We start from the raw sequence: 11,149 nt of genomic DNA on the forward strand, positions 1-11,149 counted from the left end.
GAAAATATTTAAATATTATTGTTTTGTTTTTTTTTAATGAAAATATATATATAATCACCACGCAAAATATAAATTTTGCTTTCACTCAAAAGTGCGTGAACACAGCTCTCCCTGGAAAAATAGAAAAATGAACGTAACCTTCTGCAATTAAGTAATAGTTTTGAGCCTTATCGAGTAACCGTTAGTTAGTTAACATTATGTTGTGTTTGTTTTTGTTTCCTGCGTTTTCTTTTAAAAAAAAATGTGGCTTGTTTGTGTATTTGGGTTCACTCCTTCCTGGACTTACGCTTTTTGACGGGACTGTTCGGTTTGCTTGAAGCATCTTTCTTTTCGTTATCCGAACTGGACACCTTTTCGCCATCCGATTGACTAGCGTCGTCTAACAAATCATCTTTAATATCTTCATCGGCCTACAAATAACAAACAATATTAATGATGATGCCAAGTTTAAAAGATACAATTAACATACAAGCTCATCATCGCTGTCCTTATCCTTTTTCGATTCTCCTCCTTTCATGGTTTTTTCTGGTCTCTGGTATTTTTGAGGATATATCAAATCAATAATGCAAACCAACACCTAAAATAAATGCAATACAAAATAATAAAAAAAACATCCTCCTATGAATAAAAGTATGGAATTTTTGTACGTACGACATAAAAATATTCGCGTTGAAACATGACACAAAAATAACATGCATATTTTTAAATCTAGCAAGTTCAAAATAAAATGAAATCTTTCGGCGAAACAATAAATATTTCAGAATTCTTAAAATAAATGCTTCACCTACAATTTTTTGAAATAATAAAAATGTTTTTATCAAAATGTGATATGTAGTCCTTATAATGTGAATGTGACACTTTCACAAGTAATGCTTGTACAATTACATGTACTTTTCTAATATACTCGAAAACAATCATGTAAGGTTTATATATACCAGGACTAGACAAACTTTTGATCACTACAGGCGACTTGTTTTTTTTTTAAATATAGGCGACGGTCTACCAACATCGTATGCGTTAAAGTATCATAAGACAAATATTAATTTAAAGCCAAAAATAAGTTTAAATTTAAAATAAACTTCAGAGTTGTGTACATATGAGACATGCGAACGACTAGGAAAAGTCGACGCTTTGTCCACGCCTAAATATATAGTATATAATTGTGTTTAATAATGCATAATTTCGTTGAGGAATAGTAAACAAAGATAGATATGTACTGAATTGAAGTAGTTCTCGGATTTGTGACGCATTAGCTTGAAAATTCAACGATAAACGAAGGTGACATTCTAGTGTCGTGGCCGACCATTTTATTACCATCTATTGTATAATTAATATGTATTGTCGTGACCAACCAGATTATCAACATTTATCAATTAACTATGATTATTAATTGTATTTGTCTATATCAGGGTATAATTTAGTTTATGACTGTTAATTTTTTTACTTTTAAGATGGTTAGGACTTCCACTTCCTTTCCCCAAAATAAAATTAATTAAGAATATTGCACTTAATATCCATAAATCCCCTCTAAGACAACGACCTAACTATGTGATAGTTCACGATGTCCAGATTTTTAATTCCGGGACTAATTGCTGAGTCAATAACGAAACATTCAAAAGATGCATATCGGCTTACCAAACCAAGGACGGCGCCGAGAAGGATCGTTGCAACTGCGAAAATCAAGTAAGATCCCCAGTATGGTAATCCGTAATCCTCCATCAGGATGTTGTGGAAGTGGCGCAGGACCTGAGACAGCTTGAAGAAGGCCGAGACGATGGTCATCTGTATGGAATCTGGTGAATTCCAGCTGGATACTGGTTCGATCGTCTTCCACTTCTTGTCTTCGATGAACGAGAAGAAGGCGTCCTTATCGCGGCTTCCCTTATATTGTCTAAATTGCCCATTATATACACTAAAAAAAACAAATATTATGTGTAAATAGAATCCAATTGGAAATGACAATAGGAATATTGTAGCAATTTCATCTTGTTGGAAGTTGGTGAAAGAATATCTTGTTTACTTAATTTTACAATAACATAAGATAAGATTCTGTATATAGAGTTTGTGTTATTGATGAATCATATTTGTTTAGATTTATTTGACAAGTGGAAATGGAATTGGGATGGTGTGTAAGATGGATATAATCAATATTTGCGCAAGTAATAATTGATGGGTACTAACTGAAAAATAGTTGGCAAGGCGGTAACCATAAATCTTCCACTGAGGCCTGGAGACGTGGTAACATCCACTTTGGCTACGCTAATACCTAGGTCCTTGGACCAGGAGGCGAAATCGTTCCATGTGTTCTGCAGGCCTTTGCACGCCGGACACCAAGGAGCGTAGCTGGAAACAGATAGAGAAGCACATAGAGGCGGTATTCCTAATTAATAATCACAATATCACGCTCGAACGAATGAACGAACAGTTGACACGCTAGCAACATTCATCATCGATGGCCGGGTTATGCCGCTTCATGCATGCATATCCACATCCCATTCTTGTATGGTTTTACACTCACAATTCCACCATCCACTCATCTTTGAGCATCGACCTCCAATTCTCCTCCGTCAGATCGATCACCTTACTGGCATTTACACTGATAAAGGCACAAAATACTACAAAAATTGTCAAAACAGTCAGTCTACCGCACGCCATTATGTAAATAGAATTTCTTGTTTTATTTTATTTTCGGTGTTGCTGCGGTTACGAACCTTCACTTATCTATATTGTACGTGTATTATTGATGGTGATGAAGATGGTATATGTATGCAGTAGACAGACAGCAACCACCTGCCAGACAAAAGCCACGTCAGTTTCAAATGTTATGCACAGCACAGTCTAACCAAAACCGAACCATACCCAACAGACCGCAAATCTCACACATCACATTTCCCAACATTCCAGGACCAAACATTTAGCATCTTCACGTTGTCTAACATGTCTGCTATTTGGGTTATCTACGTACCACCAAAAAAAAAACTAATTAAAATTTGAAAAAATTTCGTTTACTTGATGAAAAATGAAACTACTGTAGATAAATTCTTATAAAATGTATTTATTAGTAACAATAAACATTAACTTATTTCTGCTTCTTATTTTTACCCTTAAACGTGCTGGGTCGCTTCTTGAAAACGCCGTTGCCTTTGTTACCACCGGGCTTGCCGAAAGGCTTCTTGCCATTATTAAATTTCTTTCCGCCCTTGCCCTTGAATTCACCCTTATTGTGCAACCATCTGTTACGTTTTTCCTCCCAGTCCAATTGTCGGACATCTAAAAATCACAACATCAATATCAACTGAACAACGAAATATTATTACCAGAAACCTACCAGCTTTATCGCTATTCTGTACTTGATTGGAACTGCCTGGGGCCACTTTGCTGCTACCCTCTTCCTCCAACAAATGAGCAAACTCTTCGGCCGAAGCAAACACTGATTTGCCACCCTTCGCTTTCTTCTTGTTCTTCTTATTAAAGGACATGACGTTATCTTCATCATCATCGTCGTCACCGAACATATCGATACTGCCGTCATCATCATCGTCAACGTCCATATCACCCATATCTCCGTTGGAAAACTCTTCGTCAGACCAATCCTCTTCATCATCATCATCATTTAGATCACCGTTTTCTTCGTCGTTGTCTTCTTCCTCCTCTTCGTCATCGTCCTTTTTGCTTTCTAAAAAATCGTAAATTAATTTTTGAATTAACCATAACGTCGTTCAAGTATTATTAATTAATATACACACCTTTCTTATTTTTAACGGTAGTTCCGTAATCATCCATAAAGTCCATATCTTCATCATTTTCGGTATGTTTGAATCCGGACATTTTGTCCAACATTTCCTCGAATTCATCACTCGCCACCGATTCAATATCATCCTCTTCCTCCTCCTTTATATCCCTATCTTTATATTTATGTTGCATGTATCTAAATATAAAACAAATTATTAACTGTCCAATAAATCAAATGCAAAGAGAACTTACGAATGCAAGAAGAGTTCATCAACGGGAATTTCCTTTTGATCCTGAGTGACGTAATTGGAGGATGTCACGGACACGGCTTTCAGACCAGTTGGTTGATACATTTTTCTCTTACCGAATGTAGGATCGTGCGAAGGCAAATCTTCCACCTTCTTTGGATTCTTAAACGAGAACCTATCCAAGAACCTGATGATCTGGAAATCTTTCAACGGATCACCGGAATATATAATTTTCTCGCCATTGATCAATTTGTTAGCAAACAACGCAACTGTCGGATGGTAATGCTCTTTTAACGTCACCAATTCCGTGTACGCCTTCTTCTCGGCATCCGCGTACAGAGGATTCCTTACAGTCGCTTCATTTTTCGAGCATTTCTTCTGTTTGGTGGATACACCAGCATGGAACCAGCCAGCAACCTTTGGTTTATTTCCTTTCTCTTCAGATACAACGACAACTTCAAAGTCCTTATCTTCTTCGCAAGTTACATCGGCAATCTGAACTTCTCTCTCGTCCAATTCATCTTTAATATCGACATATTTCTCCTCGTCGTCTTCGTCATCAGAGTTATAAGTGCTGACATGCGATTTGAGCTCAACGATGAACAGAGTCTTATCCTTTGTGATGACATGTGAAATCAAGAATAGAATACCACACGCGAAATTTGGCTGACAATAATGGCAAATCTAAAATAAATTACGTTAGAATCTCGAAATCACGTTAAATCCACAAAACATTTACCTGTAACAATCTCTTAATGAATGCCAATATCCTATTTTTCTTTGTATCCTTCATCAATGATTTATAAACTAGATTCAATAAAATAGCTTGTTGCGTCGATTTGGAAAAATTAGGATCGATGAGCATTTTATACAAGGCTGAGTAATACCTGTTAACAACATTTTTACAATAAATTTAAAGGTTTCAGTATGATTATTATATACGAACCTATCGCTTAATGTGTTGGATACATCGGAAATTTGATGCAGTAAGCACAGAGCGTTCAAGCTGACACTGAATTTGGCCACGTGAAACACCCTGTATAAGGTATCAAAGTGTTTCTGTAAAGTCTCCAACTCAATTTTGGCGTAAGGGAAAGCTCTCTTAACACCAATTAACAAAGCAGACATCATCTTGCTATCAACGTCACCCTAAAGAAATGAAGATAAATTAAGTAATTGTTGATTATAAATAATATAATAGAACTTACATCAGTAATGGCCTTGTTGAAGAATGAGATGTAGATGCTGATCAATTTAGCAGCAATCTGTGGATCCTGGTGAGTAAGGTGAAACTGTATGATGAAGCACAGACAGTAATACTGCGCCTTCTGTCCAATATTTTGCCTGAACATAATCTTCTCCACTTCCTTTAAAACGACTGTTTGCATATTGCTATGCTTCCTAAGTAACTGAGTTAAACAGTATAATGTTTTGGAAGCGACCTTCAAAGAAGGATCTCCCAATTTGTTGACTATATGCGAAAGAAGATTATTCTCTTGCTCCGCGTTTCCTATCAACAGATTGGTCATAGACGTGATGGCTTTCTCCCTATTCGCATCCACAGAGTCATGGGCTGTGGTATTCAAAGCCTGCACGAAATTCGTGTAAGCCTCTTTCAGTTGATCTTCAAAATACCAGTGGCATAGATACTTATTTCTCGTTTTCGTGTTTCCTGACGACAAATCATTCAATTTTCCTAATGGTCTTTGATGGAACAGTTTCAATTTTCTGTCAGGCACCAACAAATCAGATAAAAACAATTCAGTCAAGGTTTCTGAAAATTAAAATTGATTCATTTAGAAATTATTATAGAGAAAATAATGAAACAAACAAACCAATTACAACAATGCATTCCTTCTTTTTCCCCACTTTGACCATGCCTATCAAATTCCAGATTTTCTCCAGATTGCAGACAGGATCATCTTGGATCATGATTGTGTGGGCAGCTATTTTATCGGAAACAGCTCCCTTCGACATCACAGTCTTCATCCAGCCATAATTTGAGTTAATCTTAGCACTTTCTAAAAGTATAAATAATGTTACATTCACATACATTTTGAATATAACTGTAAACAAACTTACTTATATTATATGCAGCACTGTCTGAATCCAAGCACTTTTTAGCCTCATCTTTCAACTTAATCATTAACTCATCGGCAACAGGTTCACATTGTATATCAGCTGGAAACTATAATACAAATGTTTAAAGAATGCTGAAACTAACACGTTTCTCGTTATTTACCTCATGATACCATTTTGCTTTGCGTTCCTCATGTGCCTCATCTTCGTCGTAAACCTCTTCCTCATCGTTGTCAGTAAATTTAATCTTCATCTTGTCGCCTTAAATCTAATAAATAAACACAACTACACGAGGTTTTTCGAGGTTATATTTGATGAACCTCCAGTAACAACTGAGATTACAAAACTATGTCTTCTTTTAACCATGGTTAACGTTAATTTGGTTGCATAAGCAGCTTCCCATTATGCAACTATCCTTACAAATTTAACATGATTTCAGCTTTAATCAAACAAACAAATATATTAGTTTATAGAATTAGTTCAAGCAAATTCAATAATTAACGATTTATGAATTAAAGTTTGTAATTTAATTTTCAGCGAATAAATCTTGATTAGCCCCCTCCACTTCAGTTTTGTTGTGTTTTTCTCAAATCTGTTAATATTTATAGGTTATTCAGAGGCAATGTTTTGAAATTGAAAGAAATAATCTCAGTTCGATAAATCAGATTTGCATGTTGTATATTACTGCCACTGTTACCTAATTGATAAAGATATTTAATAGTTAAGGGTAAGATGGTTTGTGAGAAATGTGAAAAGAAGTTGAGCAAAGTGATTACACCTGATCCTTGGAAGAGTGGAGCCAGGAACACCACAGAGGGTGGTGGACGTAGAATTAATGAGAACAAAGCACTGACAGGCTCAAAAAATAGGTTTAATCCGTACACAACAAAGTTCGAGACATGCAAGTGAGTATTGTTATTGTGTTTAAACTTTGTTGTAGATTTCCGAGAGCATTTTAAACAGTCTTTAATTAAACATTTAACATCATTATTTGTTTACTTGATCATCAACTATTGATTTTCATCTGTCATTGGAGCTTAGCAACCTTAAAAACTTTTATATAATCAATTGTTACAGTTATTATTCAATTGTTACAGTACTTTTTTGTTGTTGTTAAAGTTTCTGATGATATGCATTAACTGTTTCCAATGAGCTGTAATTCATTGCTATCCACATTTAAGGCAATGTTCACTTGTTCTCTTATCTGGCAAGTTCAAAGAACTACACTAAGTTGACTCATTTCTATTGTTTGGAATCTTTTGCGTGGACGCATATGCATGTAAAACGTAATGCTAATTATTATCTAATTCAAGAAGAAAGAAAAAGAAGGAGCGTAAATACATTGACTTTGAAATGTATTCCTATGCAAGACCAACAAGAAAAAAAAAACAAACAATGTAATCGTAATTTATAACTGTTTAATTTGCATGATTTATGTTCGATCATAAATTCAATGTTAATGCATTTTTTTGTTGTTGTTTCAGGATTTGTCGACAAAAGGTGCATCAACCTGGAGCTCACTATTGTCAAGCGTGCGCGTACAAGAAGGGAATTTGCGCGATGTGCGGAAAGAAGATGATGAGTACAAAGAATTATAAGCAATCGTCTGCTTAACGCACGATTATATTATATAAGAAACAATGCGAATGTTATTTATTGATTTTAGTAAGAATATTGAAAACGCATATTAAATGATTATTATATATTGTACAAAGTATTTACGTTTACTTCTATCACGTTTTATCATCGACGATTGATTAGTTTGTAGTCTTTCATAAATATATTTATTTAGAAATGAACATGACATTTATTTCCAATCCTAAACAAAATTCATCATCCTCTTTTGTTTTAAACAGAAATCCGTATATCCTTGATGTATCCTAGATACGTCACTTAATAATTAAGTATTTCTCAAAGAATAACTAAGTAACCGAATGCAGTAAATTATATTGTATTTGTTTGGAAGCATTTAAGTTCTTCACTGCTGCAGTTTTTTATTGCACAATATAACTGTTTAAGAACGTATTTGTAAACAAGTTGTTTGTTTCCTGAAGCTTTCGCTTTGTCCAGATGTCGTCCACCCATGAATTGATCACCGTAGGGCATATTTTGTTTTTTTTTTCCATCTCATTTTAATGGCGCCTAGATTTGATATGGTTACATTAGTCTTAATTTTATGTTAGTATTGCACAATTTCTATATACACTAAACTTCATCATAACTTATACGACCAGGTACACTTCCTTGAAGGATAACAGACGCAGTTAGAAAATGGGACAGAGCCTTCGTTTTCTGTTTATCATATGTTTCTTTTTTCTAATTGTTTATAATTTCGTGGAAGGATAAATTTTATAGCAAGCAATTCTCGTATTATTATTACCATTACTCATTGTTGCAAAACATCTAATAAATATTCATAAAATAATTGCTTCGAAATTGCGATGACAAACGATAGTTGGGAATGTTTGTCTCTGACGATTTCTCATTAAAACCGCAGGAATAGAATGAAAAACTTCATTGAAAGTTCTGAATTCAATACTATATTTCCATTGAAACAAACATTTTAATCTGCAGATAATAAATAAAATAATAAGTATAAGAGGTGATAAAGTTGTCTCTTGATTTCCCTTGAAGAATGCTAATCGTTGTGTTTCAATTGCGAATAATTCGTGGCAGTCGTTACTCAAAAACTTGCCGAGGACACGGAAATTGTCATTCGCATTCCGAGTTGCTGCAATTAAACGATGATTCTTGCAGAAACATCAACTTGTTGAAGCGAATCTATAAAGACGTGTAAGCCCTAAATCGCTTGTTTATGTGATTGGTACGTACGCAGATGGTGGCGATGGGAAATAAAAAGTTAAAAAGATGTATAAATATGAAGAAGGAAAACAAGAATGCCGCTTTTGATCGGCACGCGATCGTCTTTCGTGGACCTTACGAGTTTTATTGCGATCGTCCGTCGCCATACACGAATTTCTCTTTTCAGAAAGAAAGAAGAAACTAGCTTTCTAATGAGGTGCAACATGTCCCGCCTTTCTTTTAAAATTTTCGTGTTGGATTGCGCATGCAAATATTAGGCCCTCATTCTCAAAAAAAAAAAACAAGGAAACATCACAAAACATAGTTTTCACATTGCAATCCAACGAAACTGCAGAAATTTCTTAATTGGTTTTCTGAAGCAATTTAGATTATTGTAAAAATATATTATTATTAGATTTTTATTGCAACGTGCACTTTAGATTCTAAAGTTTTATTGTCAAACTAAACTTGTTATGCATTTAGAAACGACTGCACAACAACCCATACTTATCATGTAAATTGTTAAGTTGTTTATGTTCTTTTATATAATTTACTTGGTAATTATTGTGTAGTCTATAAGAGATAAACGTAGTCTCCTTAACTATCGTACCTTAATTCGCGTGCACTCTTGACTACTATCTAGTAATACGATACGGTATGTTATTTGAGTCTTTTAACTTTATTCGCAGACTTTAAGATTAAATATTTAACTATTTCGTGTGAAGTCTATATAATGATCAAAGCTTATTTCACACATAAATTCACAAGTAATATGTCAAATATTGCATTATGTACTTGATTTAGTACAAGTTACTTGTAATTGATCACGTGAAATGTACGAGATGTGTCCACTGTCCATAACTATCATACTTATTTTTTTATGGATTTATTTTCTTAATCGTTGAGATTATTATACTTGTTTGCTTAATTCGCATATTTTTATATAAATTACTATTTGGAATATTCTTTTCCACAAGTTACTTCATAATTACCACAGCTTGTTTCACAAAAATACTTTGCAAGTAATTTGTCAATTATTGCGTTGCGTATATGGACTTTGCTTAATCGTTGAGATTATGACAGTTGTTTGCTTGATTCGCGTATTTTTATATAAATTACTTGAAAAGTTTAGAGTAATTTGAGTTTTTGAAATCACAACTATTTGGTATATGCTTGTCCACAAGTTACTTCATAATTACCTACCATTTGTTTCATAAAAAATATTTGCAAGTAATTTGTCAAGTGTTGCGTTGCGTTTATGGAATTTGTTTAATCGTTGAGATTATGATAGTTGTTTGCTTGATACGCGTATTTTTAAATAAATTACTTGACAAGTTTAGAGTAATTTGAGTCTTTGGAATCACGACAACTATTTGGAATATACTTTTCCACAAGTTACTTCATAATTACCACAGCTTATTTCACAAAAATACTTTGCAAGTAATTTGTCAAGTATTACGTTGTGTGTATGGAATTTGCTTATTCGTTAAGATTAGTTGTTTACTTGATTCGCGTATATAAATTACTTGACAAGTTTAGAGTAATTTCATTCTTTGAAATCACAACTATTTCGTATGTACTTTCTACTTCATAATTAACACAACTTGTTTCATAAAAATACTTTTACAAGTAATTTCTCAAGTATTGCGTTGTGTATGATAGTTGTTTGTTTGAACTATTTGGTATATACTTTTCTACAAGTTACTTCAAGTGAAGACTTTATAATTACCACAACTTTTATATATTTACACTTCCTCTTATACAAGTAATTTGTCAAGTATGGCGTTATGTATATTGTTTATNCAATTATGTTACTTATTTTAGTACCAATTAATTGAATTTATCGCGAGAATAAAAGACAACTTCTGATTCATGTACTTTTAAATCTTCGAGATTGTAATTGTATATACTTTCGTATGTACTTTTCTAGAAATTACTTAGAATTTATTGAAACTGTAAGTACTTTTACAAGTAATTTATCAGCTAATTGAAAAGTATCTCGTAATAAATAAGATATTTGTGTAGTCTACTATAGCTCGTCTCATATAACAGAAAGTTAACAAGTGCTGTTTATCATATTCCTATATAAGTTACTTGTCAAGCATCGCGCAGAGTACAGACGTCTTAATGAGTATAATTTATAATTGTTGTTGATTGAAATTCCTGTTCATAAGAATGTTTTACGGATTAATTGCGTGCACTTAATATATTCACCTTTTTTTTAACATCATAATTAAGGAAGATCGGCGGGCAAACGTTAAACATTCCGGTGGCAAAAAAACGAAATT

At 33.7% G+C, this 11,149-nt stretch overlaps 3 protein-coding genes across 3 annotated transcripts; 1 reads left to right on the forward strand and 2 right to left on the reverse strand.

Annotated features, from left to right (window-relative positions):
* Positions 1-229: 229 nt before the first annotated feature.
* On the reverse strand, positions 230-2,924 carry LOC108568961 (thioredoxin-related transmembrane protein 1-like). Its single transcript, XM_017930314.1, has 5 exons — positions 2,519-2,924; positions 2,182-2,343; positions 1,636-1,912; positions 470-577; positions 230-410 (listed from the first exon to the last, which is right to left on the reverse strand). The coding sequence occupies exons 1-5, from the start codon at positions 2,653-2,655 to the stop codon at positions 267-269; spliced, it is 828 nt and encodes a 275-aa protein (XP_017785803.1). The 5' UTR covers positions 2,656-2,924; the 3' UTR covers positions 230-266.
* Positions 2,925-3,079: 155 nt separating this feature from the next.
* Positions 3,080-6,417, reverse strand: LOC108568960 (CCAAT/enhancer-binding protein zeta). Its single transcript, XM_017930313.1, has 10 exons — positions 6,223-6,417; positions 6,063-6,168; positions 5,816-6,001; positions 5,189-5,754; positions 4,927-5,129; positions 4,720-4,867; positions 3,985-4,664; positions 3,747-3,928; positions 3,329-3,676; positions 3,080-3,270 (listed from the first exon to the last, which is right to left on the reverse strand). The coding sequence occupies exons 1-10, from the start codon at positions 6,310-6,312 to the stop codon at positions 3,080-3,082; spliced, it is 2,700 nt and encodes an 899-aa protein (XP_017785802.1). The 5' UTR covers positions 6,313-6,417.
* Positions 6,418-6,643: 226 nt separating this feature from the next.
* Positions 6,644-7,809, forward strand: LOC108568958 (cysteine-rich PDZ-binding protein). Its single transcript, XM_017930311.1, has 2 exons — positions 6,644-6,964; positions 7,544-7,809. The coding sequence occupies exons 1-2, from the start codon at positions 6,792-6,794 to the stop codon at positions 7,671-7,673; spliced, it is 303 nt and encodes a 100-aa protein (XP_017785800.1). The 5' UTR covers positions 6,644-6,791; the 3' UTR covers positions 7,674-7,809.
* Positions 7,810-11,149: the final 3,340 nt, after the last annotated feature.

The sequence above is a fragment of the Nicrophorus vespilloides genome, unplaced genomic scaffold (genome assembly GCF_001412225.1).
Source record: "Nicrophorus vespilloides isolate i.1.1-1 unplaced genomic scaffold, Nicve_v1.0, whole genome shotgun sequence".
Taxonomy (NCBI): Eukaryota; Metazoa; Arthropoda; class Insecta; order Coleoptera; family Silphidae; genus Nicrophorus; species Nicrophorus vespilloides.